Genomic DNA, 23,383 nt, shown 5'->3' on the forward strand with positions numbered 1-23,383 from the left:
TTGTCGATCTTTAACCCTAGACATTGCACGTGGCTCAGGCTATCTGGCAGTGCACAGTGACTGAACGGCAACCTGTGTCCCTCTGCAAGACATTATCTATGAAAGAAGCATTGGTTACTCTGAAGGACCACAGAAATAATCAGTGACAGCAAGAGGTGAGTAGAGCAGCAGGGTGTGCTTCCCCTGCCCCCAACTTATGAAGCAAGATAGTGGGAGAATGTGTTGCGAAAGCTGATGTCAAAAAAGACTTAACCACTGTGAATGAGCCATAGCTGACAGAATGAAGTGAACGTGTGTGGCAAGCTCCTGTTGGATCTTTGCAGGTGTGTAACGGTTGAGATATAGGTGCATGCAGGATTCCCCCAAATGATTGAGGATAGGAGGAGCAGCTTGATAATAAAAAATAAATGTTAGATGCTGCACCATCATTTTTCCTGGCAATGCTCCTGTGCCTGCCTGTTGTGCAGCTGTTAAAAAGGTAGTCAGAAAACATACCAAGGAAAAGGGAGCAATCCAAGTGAGATATGAGGATCTTGAGAATATATGGTTGCATGGGAGTTCTCAGAACACGTAAAAGTGGGATCCTATGTGTGTTTATTCAGTTAAGTCTCAGTGTGTCCAGCGGGGCTTAAAGGTGCATAGGTTTGCAACCTTATTCTGGTGCTTTAGTGCTAAAAGAGAATTACAGAGAACAATACTTGTAGAAGTTAGCACAAAATGACATGAGGGAGTTTCTGCATGCTGACATTGCCTGCTCATCCAAGATGGTGCTGTGAGTGCAGTGACACTGAATTTCAGGTGTCTCTTGTGTTGACAAGCGGGATATGGGTGTGGGCTGTGTATGACTGCTATGCAATTTGTAGGAATCAGCAGCACACCTAGAATAAAAAAGAAAACATCTGTGCATCCATGCTATAATGACATTATTTAGAGAGAAAGTTGATAAACCCAGCTCCACCAAGATCGCAATGATCCTGCTGGTTTCCTGGCAGAATCTCTCATATTTGCATGCTCAGATGTTGACATTTCTGAACAAGAGCCAAACCCCAACAAACTATTGTTTACCATCTGAAATTGCAAAGCACATGCTGTGCCCCTCTCCCTTATTAACTCTTTTATGCATTTTGCTTGTTTTAAAAAGAAAGCTTTCATGCATTCAGTTAGTGCTTTAGCAAGCAATGATAGTAGTGGTTCCTTTCCCTCAAAATCAAAACACACACGTTTGTGTGTCTGTGTGTGTGTGAGAGAGAGAGAGAGAGAAAGAAGGATGGTCTAAACCAGCCTTTCCCAACTAGTGGGCCACCGGATGTTGTTGGACCACAACTCCCATCAACCTCAGCCAGCATTGCCAATGGTCAGGAAAGATGGGAATTGTGGTCCAACAACACCTGGTGGCCCACTAGTTGGGAAAGGCTGGTCTAAAGCAAGGGTGGGGAAACGAAGACCTGTGTGCCAAATATGGCCCTCTGGATCATCTGGCCCTTCAGACTCTCGCTAGGCCACACTGCATTGTCCCTAGCCACATCCCTCACAGGTCCTGCTCCATGTCCTGAGTTAGAGGCTGGAATGCATCTTTGGATGAACTGTGATAATAATTCATTTTGCTTGGAGAGAGAGAGTAGCAGCCTCTGGCTTTTGTGTAGATGGAATATAGCCTACTGTACAAGAGTCACATCCTTGTTCAGCCCACTTTTGTCTCTGGCCACATCCCTTTTATGTCTGGCTTTGCCAACCACTGGTGTGCACCCCTGGAAAGTTACCTACAAGTGAATATGGCGCTCAGGTTGAAAAAGGTTCCCCACCCTGGTCTAAAGGGATTCCCAGGCTGGGATACCTGTTCTTGCCCTGTTTGTCTTTTGAGACAGTGGAATGAAAAAGAACTTGATGGTGGGAGAGCAAGGGGAGTATGCATATGTTTCACGCTAGGGATTATTAGAAAAGGGAATTCAAAATTAATTCAGTATTAAGTGGCTGCGCCATATATACTTTCATATGAATCGCTGGAGGAGGCAGTAATATTTGAATAAACTTCTGGTAATCTCATATCATAAAAGACATCCAACAGTGGGGAAAGGTGCAGAAAAGGGCAGCCAAACTGGAACTGGAGCACCCCTCTATGAGCAAAGGGAAGAGTGCTTGGGGTATTTTCAGTTTAGGAAAATATGACTAAGGGAGGAACATGATAGAGGCTTATAAAATTATGCATAGTTTAAACAACATAGATTCTTCCCTTCCATCTTCTCCAAATTCTACAACTTGGGATCACCCAATGAAATTGATTGGCAGTATATTCCTGACAGGCAAAAGAAAGCAATTCTTCGTTTACAGGAAATATTAGTACTGTTTTTTTTCTGTGTGGAGCAGGGCACTTCTGGGGTACTGTGTCCAGTACAGGGCATCACATTTTAAGACCAACATTAACAAACTGGAGTATGTTCAGAGGTGAGGGATCAGGATGGTGAAGGGTCTGGAAGCCAAGTCCTATGAGGAAGAATTTAAAGAGCTGGGTTTGGGTAGCCTGGAGAGAGGGAAAAGGTAGAAATTATAGCAGTCTTTGGCCTGCGTACAAGCCATACCTTTAAAGCACATGGCTTCCCCCAAAGAATCCTGGGAACTGTAAAGAGTGCTGGGAATTGTAGCTCTGTGAGGAGTAACCTACAGTTTCCAGGATTCTTTGGGGGAAATAATGCACTGCAACTGTATGAAGCGCTGTCTTGTAGAAGATCTCATTTGCTCCAGGGGGGTGGAATCAATGGATGGGAATTGCAGGGAAGCGAACTTCAGCATTAGGAGAAACTTTGTTAATAGTAAGAGCTGTTCAACAGTGGAACAGACTGCCTATGGAGGTAATGGGCTCTCCTTCACTGGAAATATTTAAGCAGAGTCTCTGGACAGCCATCTGTCAAAGATGCTTTAGACTGCATTTGCCTTTATTTTATTTATTCAATTTATATTCTGCCTTTCCTCCTAAGAAAGAGCCCAGGGCAACAAGATCCTGCAGCACTGAGCTAGATCACCTCCAAGATCCCTTCTATGATTCATACACTTACAGAGCACTCTGAACTATAGGAAGCTGGCATAATTTAGACCAGCATTACCCCATCGCAAATTCTGTTCAGGAGTCTCTGGAGGGGCTACTTTTGGCTGCACTAGCAGGTGAGTTTAAGACTAAGTTTCGAGGATTCTGCCCTAGGTCACATGATTGACCTGAACAGGGTTTAGAACTAGTGTAAGTCTCACTTTGTCCCCCCCTCCCCTGGAATGCCACTTACTTGGGACTTACAGTGGCATACATTGTGATGGCTTAAGTTCCACTGGCAGAGCTGGAAGAACCTCAGTTCATCTGGAGTGGGGGACTTACACTGGTGTTGCTGCGGATGAAAGCCCAAGATCCACCAAATTCTCTCATCCCAGCAGATCTTGGGTTTGTATTGCACTGTTAACTTATGGAATTTGCATTCAAAATCTGTGGGTAATGAACACGCATGTGGAGGTGTATGCGTGTGGGAAGAGGTTCCACTCTGACCTACATGTGTTAATTAGAACAGACATTCTAAAATGAACATAGGTTAAGGGTGAACACCCTATGTGCACATTGCCCACAGCTTTTGAACGCTTAAAAAAAGGTTTAAGAAAATATAGGGATTGCTACTAGCTTCGATGACTTTAAAAAATGATTAGACAAATGAATGGCAGATAATTCAATCAGCAACTTTAGGCAAGATAGATAAGTGAGGCCTCTGTGTTCAGAGACAGTGTATCTCTCCATACCAGATGCTGGGACCAACTACAGAGGAAGGCTTCCCAGTGGCTTCCAGGAAGCATCTGATAGACTGCTCCTGGAAATGGGATGCTAGATTAGATGCAACTGTGTAACTCTTCTCCAGCAAACTGAAGCTTGGATGTTGTTGATCTATAAATCAGAGGTGACCCAACTACATTAAGGGGTACATGAAGCTCTAAGCAACTCAAATGTGGCTGCTGAGCAGTTCAGAAATGGACCAGAGATCAGTAAACTGTGATTTGTGCATGCAAAGGTTTGCCAAGGACTCAATCAAGATGAGGTACAGCCACCGTGGTGTAGTGGTTACAGTGTTGGACTGGGACCTGGGAGACTAGGGTTCAAATCCCCACTTGGCCATGAAGCTCCCTGGGTGACCTTGGGCCAGTCACTGCCTCTCAGCCTAACTTATCTCATAAGGTTGTTGTGAGGGTAAAATTGGGAGGGGGAGAACCATGTTTGGGTACCACCTTGAGCTCCTTGGAGGAAAGGTGGCATATAAATGTGATGATGATGACAATGATGATGCATCTGTTTCACTCTTGTTTATAGATCCAGGACATCTAAGTTTCAGGTTGCTGGAAAGAGTCACATTACTATGCATCCACAAAAGAACAGAACAAGAGTTTTGCTGGATCAGACAAGCAGCCTTTCCCTCCTGCAGTAGCCTAACAGAAGCTTGCAGGAAACCTGAAAGCAGGATATAAAGGCCACAGCCTTCCCCTGCTGTTGGCTCTCAGCACCTGGTGTTCAAAAATAGTACTTGAACATTATTTGAACATGGATATCCAACTTAGCTAGCTTTCGTAAGGCTGTTTACAGGACAATCCACCATTAGCCAGCAGTCCCCTCTATACACTTGCCTTGGAGGAACATTCCCATTGTCCTCATTTGGACTTACTTTTGAATAGATCTCTATAGGATTGCACGATGAATCTTCTTACTTGCCCATAGAAACAAACCATTTGATAACAGTAACAATCAGTCTTCATGCAACAGCAGCACAGTACCTTTATTAGAATCAACTGAAGCACCACAAAGCTGTGACCAAGCTTTCAAACCCACCAGAATTCTTCTTCAGGCTGGATGTTAAGCAAGAAAAGAAAAAAGAAAAAAAAGGGGGGAGGGAGAAAGGATGTTGGTGGACCTGATGGCAAGCTATCGTTTCTCTCTTCCCATCTCTCCCCCCCCCCTCTTTTTGCTCCACACTCAGCCTGGAGAATTTTGGTGAAGTTTGAAGCTCGCCTACTGCTTTGTCAAGCTTCAGTGGTGTCACCCTACCATTGCTATTGGCTGCAATCCTACCTTGTCCCCTTTCCTGGGAGCAAGCCTCCTTGAATTCAATAGGACTTACTTCTGAGTAGATACAGTTAGGGGAAGGGTCATCGCTCACTGGTAGAGCATTCTGCTTGCTATGCAGAAGATCTCGTATTCAGTCCCCGGTCCCCAGCATCTCCAGCTAGGGCAGGAAAGATTCCCTGCCTGAAACCCTGGAGAATTGCTGCCGGTCAGCGTAGACAGTCCTGGTCTAGATGGACTGATGGTCTGACTCAGTATAAATGTTCCACTGTTACTTATTTCCTAATGGGTCAACACACACACACACACACACACACACACAATAGTATAGTGGCAAACTCAGAAGTGCAGGGTCCCTTCAAAACAGTCACGCCACACCCCCTCACACCCTTTTCTACTTTCCCTCATCTCCCTGTCATCTTGCGAGTCCACACTCCACTAAAACAGACCTCCCCAGAATGGATCCAGGAGCCAATGAACATGGAAGGGGAGGCTGTGTGTTAGCTACTGAGAAGAGTCTTCTCAGAGACCGACTCACCTCCTTTCGCCCTGATTGGTTCCGATCAGCGCAGAAGGACAAGGATTCTTCTCAGTAGCCAACATGCTCTCTTGTCATGCTGATTGGCTCATATATAGGGACCTGGCTGGGACCCTGCTCCCAAAAAAGTAACAGTCTACGACTCCCTGCAACCCCGATGACTTCACCCGATTCATCCCAAACCTTTTTCCTGATGGACCACTTGAAAATTGCAGAGGCTCTTGGACCACTTAAATGATTTTTCTGTCGGCTGTAGCAATGGCAATGCATTGTGCTCTGCGCTGTTTGATTTTTAATTGTATTTTTACAGACATGCCACAGATCACCTGAATGCATCTAGCGGACCACTAGTGCCACAAGAGCCACAGCTTGGAATCCCCCGTCCTAGGAAAAGCAGGGAAACCCCATCCCTGAAGGAAGCAGCTGCCCTCTCGACCTTCCCCGCCTCTGCAGCTGGTCCCGCCCGCTCTTATCTGTCCGGTTGCCCTTTCCTCTGTCATCACACAGGAGGAGCTGCGTGCATCTCTGCCACCCCCTTTTCCTCTGCGGAAGAAACTTCTCTCTCTCTCTCGGCTTCGCACCCCACCTCCAGGGGGCCTCCAGGATTAAGAAAGGCCCTAGGAAGCGCCCCTGCCCTGCCCGGGAAGGACGGGCGAGAGCAGCAAGCTGGAGCGCAGGAGGCCGAGAGCCCGAGAAAGGCTGAGGCAGCGGACCGGAGCGCCTCGTCCGTTCCCGCCTGCTGTCTGCCAGGAGGGCAAGGCGCGTGCGCGCCGTCGGCTAATCGTCAACCCTTGGCAATCCCTCCGACCGCTCCTCTCTGCGCTTCCATCGATCGCCGAGGTTGCCTGAGGGGCGGGCGGGTCAGCAAAGAGCCGCTGCGTCGTCGACGATGTCTCCCCTCGTGGCTCGGACGTTCCTGGCCGCTGCGTTGGCTCTGGGACTGGCTGCCCTCGCCCCGATCAGCGCAGAAGGAGAGACTCCCGCAGCCTCGCCGGCGAGCCCGCGTTTCGCGCGGGATGTCTTGTCCGTCTTCGGAGGGAACGGGAGCCTCTCGACGGAGCAGCTCAGCCAAATGCTGCAGAAGTTGGGAGCCGCGCACCGGCTGGAGGAATCGCTGCCAGGATGGCCGGAGCTGCAGGTCCTGCGCTACAACCAGGTACAGCCGCCCTTGTTCTGCTCCCCTGCCTCAGCAACGAGCGCTTGAAAGACGCAAAGCATTTCGCCGCCCCCGTCTTCTGGAGTCTCTTCCCAAGTTTTTTTTTACAGGGGGGGGAAACTGAGGCTGAGAGACGGACTGGATCAAGGGTTTGGGCAGGGATTTGCAGCCACCTCCCCCAGATTCAGAACAGGCATTTTCATCAGGGCTGCAGTTTTCGATCATTTCCCCATGAGATCATTAATTGAATTAATTGTGTGAGTTTTAGTAAGGTCATCTATCGATTTCATTTTCATATTGGTAATAACAATCTTTGAGCTCTTGGGAAAGGGCTGTAGGTCAGTGGTAGAGCGTGGGCTTCCTATGCAAAAGTTCTCAAGTTTATTCCCCGGCATCTCCAGGTGGTCGCCTCTGAACGCTGGAAAGCCGCTGCCAGTCAGTGTCGACAGTACTGAGTTAGATGCACAATGAGCTGTCTAGTCCCTATAAGGACTTGGTTTAACCTAATTGTCTGCATCAGAATGTTTACATTTCATTCCCCTCTGACCTCACTGCTTACAAACATATACACAGACCATGTGTATTACCTGTCAAATTCTAACACATACATGCTCCTCATTTGTTAGTCTTTAGTTTTGACTATCACAAGGTGCCGTAGTTATGCCATTGAGTTCACTGCTACAAAATGTAGTGTAATAAATAAATAAATAAATAAGATGTGGTGGCTTAATAACTTGGACAGCTTTCAAAGAAAGTAGTCATATTTATGGAGGATAAGGCTGATCAATAATAATAATAATAATAATAATAATAATAAACTTTTTATTATTAAAATAATAAGAAGGAGCCCAAGGAGGCAAACAAAAATACTAAAAGCACTCTAAAACATCTTAAAAACAAAACATCTGCAAAAACATATCAAAGCAAAACAATTTAAACCATCTTTTTTAAAAAAAGGTTTAAAAACATCTTAAAAAGCAGTTCCAACACAGGTGCAGACTGGGATAAGGTCTCTACTTAAAAGGCTTGTTGAAAGAGGAAGGTCTTTACTAGGTACCAAAAAAATAAAAGAGATGCTGCCTGCCTAATATTTAAGGGGAGGGAATTCCAAAGGGTAGGTGCCACGATGCTAAAGGTCCGCTGGTGTACCAGTTGCTGTGGAACAGCAGTGGGAGAGTGCTCTTGCCCTCATAACCTGGTAATCCCAAACTGTGATCTGTGGACCGCCAGCAGTCTGCGGGCTTCATTCAAGTGGTCCATGGTGTGTCCGCATTAAATATTCACATTAATATTTAATTATATTTTTGTTGCTGCTTTTGTTTCTTATGTTGTATTTTATTATATTACACTTTCAGTTCTGTGGAATGTGGATTGCAATGCAATATATGAAGTAAAAGAAGCAACAAAAAATACATATAGCCCCTAGTACAGCCATTGCATTTACTAGAACAGACAGATAACTCATGAAGTGGTCTGTTAAGACCCTTGACAATTTTCAAGTGGTCCATAGGGAAAAAAGGATTGGGAAGCACCGCTGTAGTAGGTAGGCTTTTGGCCTGATCCAGGAGGATTTTTTTTTTCTCTTCAGACAAGTTTGTTGTTGTTTATTACTGCAACAGACTAACATGGTTACCTTTCTGGAAACAATATTTCTGAAGCATACTTTGCTTTTATATCAGGAGTGGGAAACCTGTGGCCCTCCAGATGTTTTAAGATGTCAGTTCCCATGATCCTTGACCATTGGCCATGCTGGCTGAGGCTGATGGGAGCTGGAGGGTCACAGACTCCCCATCTGTGTTCCAGAAGTTCTCTGTATAGCGGAGAAGGGCATGGGAGTCTGAAGCACGCTGTCATGCTGAGGCTCAGTGACAACTGGATTTAGTATGTAGAGTGGACATGAAAACCATAAAAAAGTCCAGACAAACAAATTTCTGATGGGATGAACTTTCAGAGCCATTCTCAGAAATGTCAAGTAAATAGCGAAGGCACAGCTTTGCAAGTTGAGATTGAGTAATAATGATGTGATATGGATAAATAAGGCTGCCAGTTTCTGTGCATTTCAGAAACCTGGCTAGATGAAGCTTTGGGTGTGGTGCTTGGTCTAGATGATTCTATACAGCTTCAGTGCCAGACTACACATTATGTCGGAGATTGGTGATCCATGCACCACTGGGGAGCCTAGCCTGACAATTTTTGGGGAGCCGTAATGGCAGGAGGAGCACCATATTCCTAGGCACCATTTTTGCAGTCAAAATCATGCTGCTGTTTGCCTCTTGGGAGGAAAGGTGTAGGTACCTATTCTGCCCCTCCCCCAGAGTAAACAACAGGGGTGTTTTGGGGGAGAGGTTAATCAAGGAACAAGTTAAAAAACCCTTTACTGCTGCTCCCAAAAAATTTGGCACAACTGTCCACAACTGCATTTTTGTAAAATAATAATAATAATAATAATTTTATTTGTTAGACGCCTATCTGTCTGACTATACAGACACTCTAGGTGACTTACAACACAATTAAAATACTGCAAACAATATACAATATATAACATCTCTGATAACACCACATTTCATATATACAACTGAAAGCTAATCTACCCCAAGATTATAGGCCTGCCCGAAGAGCCAGCTCTCCAGAAACCTGTCAGAGTGGAAGCATGTCGGAGTTCATACGGGAGAGAATTCCAGAGGGTGGGGGCCACCACCGAGAACGCCCTCTCCCTGGTCCGCACCAGCCTAGCTGTTTTGGCTGGAGGGACCGAGAGAAGGTCCTGTGAGGCTGATCTTGTGAGGCGGCCTGATTGATGATACTGGAGGCGGTCCTTCAGATAAACTGGGCCGAAACCGTTTAGGGTTTTAAAGGTCAACACCAACACCTTGAATTGAGCCCGGTAAACCACTGGTAACCAGTGTAGGTCTACTAACACTGGGGTGATATGATCCCGGCGACGGGTATGCTTAATTAAGCGTGCTGCCGCGTTTTGTACCAGCTGCAGTTTCTGGACTGTTTTCAAGGGTAACCCCACGTAGAGTGCATTACAGTAATCCAAGCGAGAGGAGACCAGAGCATGTACCACCTTTGGGAGTAGATGTACAGGAAGGTAGGGTCGTAGCCTCTGTATCAGATGTAATTGATACCAAGCTGCCCGGCTCACTGCTGAAACCTGCGCCTCCATGGACAGTTGGGAGTCAAGAATGACTCCTAGGCTACGGACCTGGTCCTTCAGGGGCAATCTTACCCCATTCACGACCAAGTCGATATTTCCCAACCTTCTCCTGTCTCCCACAAGTAGCACCTCAGTCTTATCGGGATTCAGCCTCAGCCTGTTCTCGCCCATCCATCCACTTACGGACTCCAGGCACTTGGACATGGTCTCCACAGCCAATTCTGGCGAGGACTTAAAGGAGAGGTAGAGCTGAGTGTCATCGGCATATTGATGACACTGCAGCCCAAAACTCCTGATGATCGCTCCCAGCGGCTTCACATAGATGTTAAATAGCATGGGGGAGAGGATAGAACCCTGTGGCACTCCACAATTAAGAGGCCAAGGGTCTGAAACCTCATCCCCCAATGCCACACGCTGGTGTCTACCTGAGAGATAGGAACGGAACCACTGTAAAACAGTGCCCCCCATTCCCAATCCCTCTAGGCGATTTAACAGGATACCGTGGTCAACGGTATCAAAAGCCGCTGAGAGATCTAGGAAGACGAGGAAGGTATATTCTCCCCTATCCAACGCCCTCCTCATATCATCCACCAGAGCGACCAAGGCTGTTTCAGTACCATGACCAGTCCTGAAGCCCGATTGGAATGGATCCAAATAATCCGCTTCTTCCAAGCATGTCTGTAACTGTTTGGCCACCACTCGCTCTATCACCTTGCCCAAGAATGGTAGATTCGAAACTGGACGAAAGTTGTTCAACTCTTGGGGATCCAAGGAGGGCTTTTTTAAGATGGGCTTTATCACTGCCTCCTTGAGGGCTAATGGCATTGCACCCTCTTTCAAGGATGCATTCACCACCGCCTTGATCCCTTCACCCAGTTTCTCTTTGCAGCTCATAATTAGCTGCGAAGGGCAAGGATCAAGCAGACAAGTGGTTGGCTTTACAGTAGAGAGCACCTTGTCCACTTCCTCAGCGAGGAGAGGCTGAAATCGATCCCATCGGACCGGAATGGTGGGGTTTAGACTCACTGGGACTCGGAACCTCTGCAGGGGTGGGGGACCGATTAGGATGGTCCGCCCCAGGAGGCTGATGGATCCGGATGGTTTCCTGATAGCTCTTGGGGATTTTCGTGCCACCTCGGCAGGCGATTCTGTCGAAGCTCTGGTTGACCTCTGGAATGGGGAAATGGCCAGGGCGGTGGACATGATCGCTCCTGAGCGTCCCCTCTCACGAAGTGGAGCCAAACCAGCCGCTTGGTTTACCAAGGAGCTGGCAGTGATGAAACGAATGAGACGGAGACTAGAACGACGTTGGTGGAAGACTCGGAGCGAGTCTGACCGAACATGGACTAGAGCCTCCTTGAAGGCCTACTCCGTGGCAGTGCGGGCAGCAAAGAAATCATTCTTTTCTGCCACCATTGCATCTGCAGCGAGCCGTCCAGTGGAGCTGTTTCGAGTGGTCAGGGGTCTTTTACATTCTGGCCCCCGAGAGGGTAATATAGATCACTCAACAGCCCGCTGTCAAGAGTTTGCACAGCACTTTGCAGATCAAGTCGCTCAGATTCGTTCCGACTTAGACGCTATAATTGATACAGTCTCAGGTGATGTAACTTTGGCTCCTGTCTGTCCAATAATGATGGATTCTTTTCAATTTGTACAGCCCAAGGATGCGGACAAGATCCTTGGAGAGGTGAGAGCCACCACATGTCTGCTAGACCCTTGCCCTTCCTGGCTTATAAAAAGTGCCAGAGAGGGACTGGCTGAGTGGGTGAGGGGAGTGGTTAATGCCTCCTTACACCAAGGCAGAGTTCCAGGTTGCCTAAAGGAGGCAGTTGTAAGGCCTTTGTTAAAAAAGCCCTCCCTGGACCCCTCCATAATGGATAATTACCGGCCAGTGTCCAATATTCCATTTTTGGGTAAGGTAATAGAGCTTGTGGTGGCCTCCCAGCTCCAGGGATCCTTGGATCAAACAGATTATCTGGATCCATTTCAATCTGGTTTCAGGCCTGGTTATGGGACGGAGACGGCTTTGGTCGCCTTGGTGGACGACCTACGCAGAGAACTGGACAGGGGGAGTGTATCCCTGTTGGTTCTGCTGGACCTCTCAGCGGCTTTTGATACCATCGACCATGGTATTCTTCTGGGCCGCCTTGCTGGGATGGGACTTAGGGGCACTGTTTTGCAGTGGCTGCATTCCTTCCTGGAGGGACGAACCCAGAAAGTGGTGCTGGGGGATTTCTGTTCGACCCCTTGGCCATTGACCTGTGGGGTCCCTCAGGGCTCAGTTTTATCCCCTATGCTATTTAACATCTACATGAAACCGCTGGGAGAGGTTGTCCGGGGGTTTGGGGTTCGGTGCCATCAGTATGCTGATGACACCCAACTCTATGTCTCCTTTCCACCTAATTCCAAGGAAGCTGTCTCGGTTTTAAACCAGTGTCTGGCGTCAGTGGTGGACTGGATGAGGGTGAACAAATTGAAGCTTAATCCAGACAAGACAGAGGTGCTCCTGGTCAGTCGTAAGGCGAATTAGGGAATAGGGATACAGCCTGTGCTGGATGGGGTTACACTCCCCCTGAAGACACAGGTTCGCAGTTTGGGTATGCTCCTGGACTCAGTGTTAAATTTGGAGTCCCAGGTTTCTGCGGTGGCCAGGAGTGCTTTTGCACAATTAAGATTAGTGCGCCAACTGCGCCCGTTCCTTGAGCTGTCTGATCTGGCCACGGTGACACACATCTTAGTTACATCCCGTTTAGATTACTGTAACGCGCTCTACGTGGGGCTGCCTCTGAAGACTGTTCGGAAACTTCAGTTGGTACAACGTGCTGCAGCCAGAATGCTAACTGGGGCTGGTTACAGGGACCGTACTACCCCCCTGTTAAAAAAGCTCCACTGGTTGCCAGTCTGTTTCCGGACACAATTCAAAGTGCTGGTGTTGACCTATAAAGCCCTATATGGCTTAGGTCCAGGCTATTTATCAGACCGTATCTCCCTGTATGAGCCTGCCCGGGCCCTGAGATCCTCAGGAGAGGCCCTTCTCTCAATACCCACATCTTCTCAAGTACGACTAGTGGGGACACGTGAGAGGGCCTTCTCGGCGGCTGCCCCTAGGCTTTGGAATTCCCTTCCTAGGGAGGTAAGAATGACCCCCCCTTTGCAGTCCTTCCGTTGACAAGCAAAGACTTTCCTATTCCAACAAGCCTTTGGAATTGAAGGCTAAGGATAGGGCGTGAAGGGTGCTGCATTGCTAATGTCTATTATATCATTTTTAAACTAGTTTGAATCTTTTTTAGCTATATGTGTGTATGGTTTTAATATTGGAAATAGTTTAATCTTATTTTAATGTGGACTTTGTATGTTTTTAATTATTTGTATTTTTTATCTGGAAGCCGCCATGAGTTCCAGTTTTGGAAAAATGGCGGGGTATAAATAAAGATAATAACAACAACAACAACAACAACAACAATAATAATAGAAGAAGACACGTTGCTGGCTGCATCATTGCAAGCACCTTGTCCACGTCATCAGGCCACATCAACTGAAACCGTTCCCAAGAAGTTGCAGCAGACTTTGACTGGACACCTCATTGGGGACTACAGTAGATGTGGAGGGGGGCATCAAGACTGCTACGGAGGCGAGCAACTTTACCCTCAAAGTGCCTTGCAAACAATTCACAGTGGGCCTCCGAAGGGTCTAAAACTCCATTTCCTGGAGTTGATGTCAACAGACTCCTGACAATACGGAAAAGCTCCACCGGATGGCTACTTGAGGATGCGATGGAGGCAGAGAAGTGGGCCTTCTTCGCCGCTGTCACCGCCACACAGTAGGCAGTTATGATGTTTTACTCATGCCCGATCAGCCTCACAGCACGTCTTTTGCCACTTGTGCTCTAGCCATCATCCAGCCTGTTTCATTGCCCTTAGCTCACTGGTGTACCAAGGTGCAAGCTGGGCTCCACAATGCTGGAGAGGGCGCTCGGGGGCAACCGTGTCAAGAGCCCGATGTGCCTCACTGTTCCACAGTGTGACAAGAGCTTCAACAGGGTCACCTGCTCTATCTACTGGGAACTCCTCCAGGGCAATCAGGAATCTAGTGGATTCCATCAGGCTCCAGGGGTGGACCATCTTAATCTGTCCACCACCCCTGCAGGGAAGGATCGGAGCCATAAGTCTGAACTTCACCAGGAAGTGATCTGACCATGACAATGGGGTGACATCAGCCCCGCTATCTCCAGACCACCCCTTCCTCCATCTGGAGCAAAAACCAAGTCAAGGGTGTGTCCTGCCCTATGCGTCAGGCCAGTGACAACTTGAGACAACCCCATGGTCTTCATGGAGGGCATGGCGTCCCGAGCTGGAACACTAGAGGCAGCCTCAGCATGGACACTGAAGACACTGAGCACTATCATTCTGGGCTCCTCCAACACCACAGCCAAGACGGCCTCCGCCAGCTCAGTCAGAGAAGCTGCTGGGCAGCAGGGCGGACGGTACGCCAGCAGCAACCCTAGTTTACTGTCTCCTTGGCCCAACACCAGGTGCAGACCCTCACAGCCAGCTCCAAGACAGAGTGGTTTCCTGGTGACAAAGATGGAAGTTCTATAGACCACAGTAACTCTTCCCCTCCCATCCCTGTAGCCTGTGCTGGTGTAGCACTGAGTATTCAGGTGGGCAAAGCTGCGTCAGATCAACTCCTCCCAGCTCACCCACTCAGGTCTCAGTAATGCACACCAAATCGGCACCTTCATCCACAATCAAGTCATGGATGAGAGTGGTCTTATTATGTACCGATCTGGCATTAAACAACAACACACACAGGCCAGTGGGCACAGCAGATGAGCAACAAGGAACCAATCCATGAGAGGAGTGGCAGCAAGGAACAAGGTACAGGTAGCCTTGCCTTCGCCTTCTATGGTAATTCACCACCTCCCCATGACTATATTTCCCTCTCCCCGTAATCACTGAAATTGGGGTGGCATCACCCATGTTCCTCCGTGCTAAGATTCCTCCTGAATACCTGATATGGGCTCAACATGAGACCACCAACAAAGCCTGCTGGAGCGAATTATCCCAGTAGGCCTCTGCGAGGATTGGGAACAGTCACGCACATTCAAACTTACTCACACAGGGCCCATCTACTCCCCCTCCTGTCTCACACCCAGGGAGGGCCAGCCTTCTGCCAGTTACAGACTCTCACTCTGAAGGCATCTGGCAACTTTCTCCTACCATTCAGTTCACTGCATAGGCTCTCTCCCTGTGCAGGAACTACACATGCACCACACGCCCTCCCCACCACCAATCTCCTCTAGATTGGTTTAACAGAAAATTAAAACAAACAAAAAGGAAGGTAATAGAAGGGGGGTAGTGCCCTTGCCCTTGGGACTCCTGTACAGGACATGTAAAGTATAGTGATGTGGTAAAAGATGGTACTGACTCACTATAGCACTTCAAATACAAGATATATTCCACACACACACGAAGGCACAGCAAAGAACAGAAGGTAGCAAGGGTGGAGGACGTCAGAGGAGACATATTAGGAAATGCCGCTGTGTTGCAATACTTAAGCAAAAACTCCTTTGGGAATTAGTCACCACTTCAGTCCTATAAACACCCACCCATCTGGTCACCGGTTGAGCAGGAATTGCCATCAGGTTAAAAAAAAAGAAGGTGAAAAATTAGCTCTTTAGGTCACAAATGACTACTATCATAGGTGTGGGGGCAGGCAGGATACTCAAGCTTTTTGTGGACTACTAACTTTCACAAGCTTGGTGGTAGAATGTGGACTTGTCAAAATGTAGGTTACAGTTCAGGATTGCAGGTGGGGAGTTGCCATTTTTCATGTGCTTGCCCACACAGCAAATTCCTTGAAAGTAAAACAGCCAGAGAGAGAGGGAGGCTGTGGACTGGTTGTTTCCTTATTGTGCTGGTTTCATATTTGTAGGGGTGTTTTTTTTCAATGTAGAGAACCTTTCAAAATTATGTTCTGCCAGTTGTGGCCTAAAATGGTAGTCCTTTTTACCACCTCAGACCTCTCCCACTTAGTTCTTTTCCATGTGTTGATCAAACCTGTTTTCTGAGACCCACAATCTTTTAAAATGTATGTACTAGGTACTTGCCATACCATATTTAAAAGACAAAGCTATCACATTAAGATGATGGTGTTAAGAGCAGCACAGGGGGCCTTCTCGGTAGTTCTGCCACCCTCAGAAGTTGAGCTGGTGGTGGCCCGGAAGAGGTCTTTCTCTGTGACAGCCCCTAGGTTGTGGAATTCCCTCTCTACAGAAGTGCGCCTGGCACCTTTGCTGTATAATTTTTGGTGAATGCTAAATATGCACCCCTTTACCCTGGCCTTCATCACTTGAGATGTATGTGTTCTTGTAAATGTAATGTGTTTCAACTGTTTTTAATACTGCATTTTAAATTTCTGTTGCCTGTCCTGAGACCTACTGGTGAAGGACAGGCAATAATAACAACAACAATAATAAGGTTTGATTGATTAGTCACTTGCTACCCAAAGGTCTCCAAGTGACTTACAACATAATTTAAAGCGGAAACAATATACATAAAACAAAACAAGCACAAAATCAAGCAAAACCACCACTATTTCCCAACAGCCACAGAAAGCTTTTGCAGTGCACTAATACAACAGTATTGTATTATCAAATGTACTATCAAATGCCTGGGGAAAAAGATAAGTCTTTAGCTGGCACCAAAAAGATGTCAATGAAGGCGCCAGGTGGACCTCACTGGGGTGCATATTCCACAGATGGAAAGCTGCAACCAAAAATGCCCTCTCTCTTGTAACCACCCTCTGACCCTCCCTTACAGGAGGGACTTGGTGAAGGACCTCAGAAAAAGATCCAAGAGTCCAGGTAGGTTAATATTGGGAGAGGTGTTCCAGAAGATTTTGGGGACCTGAGACATAGAGGTCAAAACCAGCACTTTGAATTGGGCTTGGAAGCGGACAGGATATGGCTGCTAGTGAGCCAGGCTGGATCCATGTAAAGCACCCTCTTATAAGCACCTACTGTGTCAGTGGGCTCCCATGGGCTTGTTTCATGGTGGCAGCAGTGGTCCAATCAGAGCTGGCTTAAGGTGCCTTGCTACCTGAAGTATACAATATAGCTTTTCCCTTATTCCATGTACAGAAGCCAACGGGTCTGGTAACTGGATCTTACCTTAGCTCTGGTGACAAGACAGCATCCTCTGCCACTCCAGAAGGCAGTAGGCCTGCTTGGGGTCTGCAGGGCAGGAACTCCTCACTGCTGGTGCCCCTAACCTAGCATCTGTTGCCTGAGGCAGTTGCCTCACTCTGCCTAATAGTAGGACTGGCCCTGGCTCCAATCAATACCAGGAGAGGAACCTGCCATTTAAATTTCTTAACAGAACATTTCTCTAGGACATAGTGAGAAATTAAAATAGCTGGCTCCCAGATCATGTGTGTCTGGGGAAGGGCAGGCGTTGGCACAGGTGGGCCTGCCAGTAAGCAGCAACCCTTTCCAGTGGTCACCTGATGAAGGCCAGGGTTGGCTCACACAGCCTTATGCAGGTGCACCAGGGTGACCAATTGCATGACACCAGAAAAGAGGACAAAAGTGAGCATGGATTTGCATTAAAATTGCATATGCACATTTACATGTATAGATGCAAATTTAGAAGTTATAGTTATAAAGTATATCTCACCATAGTGGGGAAGACTGTGACCAGGTGTGCATACTTAGTCTGTTGTCCAGGTGCTAACAGTTGATGGGCAACTTCAAGGCCCCTCCTGCTTTCCCTTCTTGTGATTCTTTATCTTTAAGCCAGACTTGGACCAGACAGCTCTTCAAACAGAGGACTCTTTCAAGTAAATAGAGGGCTGTGCTCTGACAGCTGTTCAAACAGAGGACTGTCCTCTGTAAAGTAGCACACATGGCTTCCCAGTGCCGGCATCTGGTGTGTTTGGGCCTTTGTGTACCAGCCTGCCCCGGGCCCACAGCACCATCTGCCACAACACCCCTTCCCAGTCAACCCCTTAGGGATGCCCCTGCTGCCATCTTGGGTGATGGCAGGCATGTGCATGCGGTATGCGCACTGACACACTCATGTGACAGGTAGCTTCTATTGAGGGGTGCCTAGGAGCTTCCACTGTGTTCTGCGGCAGGAGCTCCATCCTCCCACCCTAAGGAGGGGTCCCTCTGGACTGCAAGGGCCCTCAGCCAGGGCTCAACCTGGCCACCTGCTGGTGCTGGGCCAGTGACCACCCTAATTCCTGGTGGGAAAGTCCCTAAATTTTTGTGATATTTGTTAGCAGCTTAGTTATGATGAACATTTCTATTGTCTACGTTGCCGCCCTTCAACAGAAACATCATCAGCGTAGCTCACCTCAATAAAAACAAAATAAACCCCATAAAAATAATACATATTAAAAGATTGAAACAGGAGATAAAACTGGCAATAGAACATGTGGAAACCTCAAGTTTATCACCGATATTGTTAAAAGTAAGCAGATAATACATTTAAGCATGCCATAAAAGCCTTAGTGATAGATCAGATATTAGGTCATCTGTCCTTATGTGGAATAGGGCTGAAGCACTGAACAATAGCTTTGTTGATACAGTTTTTAAAAAATTGTGAGACTTCCATGTCAACGACAAACACATTTGTTTGAGTATATAAATACCCCAATTATGTTGACCAAAGGGACACTTCAACTGATATCATTAGAGTTGTTTTGCAAGTCTCAAGATTGATAAAAATGACTTATTTGTATCTCACCCTTTCTCAGAGCAGCTTAAGGTTGTTATTGCTATTTATCTATGTCTGCATAAATACACTTTTCTGCATAAATACACCCAGTGTGGTTAGTAGAGTAAAAATCATATATCAACACAATCAATTTGTTTATTTTTATTTTATTCATTAAGATATTTATATCCCACCTTTTTGCAAAATGCTTAGGGCAGCTTATGATGACAGCATTCAAAGCCATATAATCAATAATTTAAAATCAGATAATCAATATTGTTCAAATACAGTATAACAGAATGGGGGGAAATGGAAAGGGACAGTTAAATATCAGCATTGAAAACACCTTATTGTCTTAAAGCAGCAGACTGTTAAATGTTAAATGCTTTCTGAAATAAAAACATCTTCCAAACAGAACAGAGGAAGCCAGATGCAAGCCATTCCAGAGCTTTGGTGCAAACATCCGCCAATATTCTAATCTCCTCATCCCCATCCCCCCCATCACTACAAAAGCTGCAATCCATAAACACCACTACCCTGGATCATTTTCCAATACAAATTAAAAAGGAAGGGAATATGACAGAGAACAGGGAAAAAGAAAGAAAATGAGAATGAATAGGGAGAGAAAGAAAGAAAATAGAAGGGAGGAGTTCTGATTAGAGTTGCCAGGCTCAGGGCCTGAGACTCAACCTGTATCTTTAGGAAAAGAGAAAGTCAGCCAAGTGCAGGTGTTCTTGCAACCCTGTAATGAGAAAAACCGCAAGGTGGAATTCTCCCTTCCACCTGCACAATTTTTAAAGATACAGAAGACCTCTTGGTTGCCAGCCTCCAAAAGGTCTGTATCTTTAAAACTTGTGCAGGGGGAAGGGAGAATTCCACCTTGTGGTTTTTCCCAGTACAGTGTTGCAAGAAAAACTGCCCTTGGCTGACTTTCTCTTCTCCTAAAGATACAGGATCAGTCTCAGGCCCTGAACCTGGCAACCCTAGTTCTGATGCAAGAGGCAAGGCAGACTGTTTTGTATTTAACAAAAGCATTTGGTTTCCTCCTTCCTGCTTTCAGTCTGTTCCACTACATTCCATTCTCCCTTCCAGTGGTTGTCAGTTATCAACATTCTGTGGCATTGGGCTCTTATGGGGTTATGTTTGCAGCACCCCTTTAGAGTTTTTTTCTCTAAAGAGTTTTTGAGAATCTGCAAACCTTGGAGTTACCCTGAGACTGCGGATACCTCCTTCTTTTGCATGGATGGTGCTGTTTTTGGCTACCCCTCCGTGAGCACAGGAAGAATTGAATCGGAAATAGAAGGACTGTATTCTTTTGAACATGGAGATCCCCCTTAGCTAGCATTCCTAAAAGTTGCTGATAGGACTGTCCTCCATTAGACTGCAATCTTAGCAAGCTTATCTGAGAGTAAGCCCCACTGAACTCAGTGGGACTTACTAACAGAGTAGGCATATACAGGATTGCACAGCTAGGATTTAAAAAATAATAGCCCTTTAGGTTGCAATTTAATGTTACCTTTAACTTTAGAACAAGAGAAACTAGAGGACTTAAATTAACACCCCAGATTTATCTAAGCTACATAAACCTGTTTTGAAGATTAAATAATTACTGCTTGAAAGCTTTGAAAGTACTTAGGGATTTCATAATAATTAATTTGTTGAGATTCAAGTTTTGCCGGGAGAGGCTTAGTTTGTTGATAGAAAACTTCAGAATAAATAGCATTTACTTCCTATAAATAGCAGTGATGTATTTCTTCATCAGAGTTTCATGAAACTGAGCATTTCTTTTCTTGGAGTCACAAAGAGCCTATTGACATAATGGGCTCAGGATTCCAACCACAGCTATTTGCCCTCCATTCTGGTAAACACTTGAAATTGTATAAAAGTAAAAATTCAGGTGTGGATTTTCTGGGCCAGTTGCGCAAAAAGATAGCTGTGCAGCCAGGGAGGGGGAAAATGAGACCAATCTAACAATGAAATAATGCATATGTAATTGCCTGCCTTACTTGATAGGGATCCTGAAATGGTAATGATGTTCATGCAACTGTTTGATATTTCCACAGTCTCTGGACTAGGACAGTGTGCTTTCACAGGCAATGGTCTGGTAAAAGCAGGAAAAAAATGTGACAGGACAGGAGAAGCTGCATGAAAAATGCTCCTACAGATTGTGCTCATCCTTTGCATAGTGGTACCCTGATTCTCCACATCTGCAGTGTACAGGAAAAAGAAGACAGTGTGGACTGAGGTCACATGAAGTGTGCCTTACAAGCATGAGATGCACTGAACCCAAAATGATGACCAAAACAATTCTCAGGTTGTCTTTAAGGTTCACTTTAAGAGCTAAGATGAGTTTAAGGTGGTGTCTATGCAAACTAGTTTAATTCCCCCATGACCTTTTTCCTAAGTGAAGACAAAGGAGGATACACACAGATAATCTCAGCCCCAGATGTCTTCCCAAAGATCATCTTACTTTATCCCACTGATGATGCTGTAGTTTTGCTTTGAAATGTGAAGCATAACAGCCAGCTCTCTCTCCTTTCCCAGCATTTTCATTTCCTTTCTCTAGATAACATGAGTTTCTCATTCTATTTCAGTGCATGTCTGCTGAAGACATCTTTTCCCTGCATGGAATGTCAAACAGCAGCAAGATCACCGAGTCCAGCTTCTCCACAATATGCCCTGTTGTTTTACAACAGCTGATTTTTCACCCTTGTGAAAAATCCAAAGGCAGTTCCAAGCCGTCACCCACAGAAGGTAGCTATCTCTGATTACTGGTACAGCAATGAGATTATTTTTGTCCTCTTATTGATCTATTTTCCACAAATTTATGTAGCAGCATTGCTACAGGTAATGGGTCCCTTGTACAGTAGTCTGCTGGTGGGCTACCAGCTTTTATCACTGACTGCTGTTGGATGGATAGAAGCTGTCTTATTCCAGTTCAGACTATTTGTCCAGGTAGCTTAGTATTGTCTGCACTGATGGGCAGCAACTCTCCAGCATCTCAGGCAGAGGCACCGGCACCTCCTCATCTTTTACATCACCCATAACCTGTTTTTTTTCACAGGAGAAGCCAGGGACCGAACCTGGAACATTCTGAATGCAAAATTTGTGCTCTGCTTCCTCAAATGGAAAGGAGACTCAGTGACATTACAGGAGAGTGCCATAAGAACAGAAGAATCTAAGAAGTGCCCTACTGGATCAGGCCAAAGGCCTGTATAATCCAGCATCCTAATTTCACGGTGGCCAACCAGATGCCTATGGGATGCCCACAAGCAGGACCAGAGTGCAATAGCCCTGTTTGATATACTCAGCTACTGATATTCAGAGACATACTGCTGCTGACACTGGGGTTAGAACACATCAAAGGCTAGTGGTCATTGATAGCCTTATCTGCCGTGAGGATAAGTAAGGCAGTGGAACAGGCACAGTGGCTGCTAATTCAGCAACGTGCAGGCATGTGACTGCAGAGTGCTGCTACATGGATGAGGGGGGGACCTCTTGCCTTTTCAGGAGGCCTTTAAGTGGTAGCAGAAATGGCTGAGCTGCTTCTTCAGCATCTGGCTGCTGAAAGGGTAGCAGGGCCCAGCCTGGACGGTTGCCATTATGGTCTGTACGCACATGGCCCTGTTCCCACTTTGCAGCGTTGTGAAGCTTCCACATTTACACATCACCTTGTGACACCTTCCTGTAACTCTGGGACAGGGAACCTTGTTTTAGCCCAAGGGCTGCATTCCTTGGACAGATAAAAGAAAGCACTTCTTCATGCAGTGCACAGTTAAACTATGGAATTTGTTCCCAGAGGAGGCAGCGAAGGCCCCCAACTGGAGGGCTTTAAAAGAGGATTAGACAAATTCATAGAGGATAAGATTATCAAAGGCTACTAGCTATGAAGGCTATGTTCTGCCTCCACAGTCAGAGGCAGTATGCTTCTGAATACCAGTTGCTGGAAATTGCAGGAGGGGAGATTTGCTCTTGTGCGTAGGTCCTGCTTAAGGGTTTCCCACAGGCATCTGGCTGGCCACTGTGAGAAAAGGATATTGGACTAGATGGGCCATTGGCCTGATCCAGCAGGCTCTTCTTATGATCTTTTCTGGGCAGTCCTCTGGAGGCCACATGACAGTGGTGGGCAGGGCCAGAGGCCAAAGTGGGTGGAGCAATAAATATGAATGTTATCTTTACACAGTTGGCCAGTTTCTGCTTCCCCTCTCTCCATCCAGGCAAGCAAGAAGCATTATCAGAGTTCAAAGGCACATTCCAGCCAGGCAGAAACACTCAAGGAGGGTGCAAAGCAGGTCCAGTGGGGTGTGGCTGGGGAGATTCCCAAGGGCCAGAAGAGAAAACTGGAGGGCCACATTTGGACCCCTAGGCCTGATGTTCTCCATCCATGTTTTAAGGACATCATATTTCCTGCCTCTAGGCAGGGATGCTCACTGGAGGGAGCCACTCTGCCACCCAATGGAATCATGTCAAACAGATGAACAGTCCCTTGGGTACAGAACTGAAACACAGAGGCCCACTCTCTGAACTTCAGCAGAGGTTAGTACCAGGTGCCTTATGAGGAAGGGGAAAGAAGCCTTAAAATAGGTAGATACAAAAGAAATGGCGCAGAAGAACTCTCTGAGGGACTGTCATGGCCCCGTCAGAGGACTCCTCAGATGAGGATGACTCGGGAGTAACAGCAGCAGACCCAGGAGCAGCAGGAGACACGGAGGAGCCTCCTGAGAATCCA

At 46.6% G+C, this 23,383-nt stretch overlaps 1 protein-coding gene across 7 annotated transcripts in view; it reads left to right on the top strand.

Moving 5' to 3' along the window:
* Window positions 1-23,383, top strand: part of SLC39A8 (solute carrier family 39 member 8) — a 64,055-nt gene continuing 40,672 nt past the window's right edge. The window contains exons 1-3 of one of the 7 annotated variants that reach the window (XR_009757987.1): window positions 1-155; window positions 5,929-6,774; window positions 21,249-21,408. Coding sequence is in view for 6 of the 7 variants with exons in the window: in XM_061585549.1 (XP_061441533.1) it covers window positions 6,508-6,774; window positions 21,249-21,408 (427 nt within the window). In the remaining variant the exon portion in view is untranslated. Of the gene's footprint in view, window positions 156-5,928; window positions 6,775-13,864; window positions 14,842-19,781; window positions 19,924-20,414; window positions 20,516-20,561; window positions 20,681-21,248; window positions 21,409-23,383 lie in introns of those variants that run through there. The other 6 variants (XM_061585549.1, XM_061585551.1, XM_061585552.1 and 3 more) reach the window with 6 other exon arrangements.

Source organism: Rhineura floridana, chromosome 9 (genome assembly GCF_030035675.1).
Source record: "Rhineura floridana isolate rRhiFlo1 chromosome 9, rRhiFlo1.hap2, whole genome shotgun sequence".
Classification (NCBI taxonomy): Eukaryota; Metazoa; Chordata; class Lepidosauria; order Squamata; family Rhineuridae; genus Rhineura; species Rhineura floridana.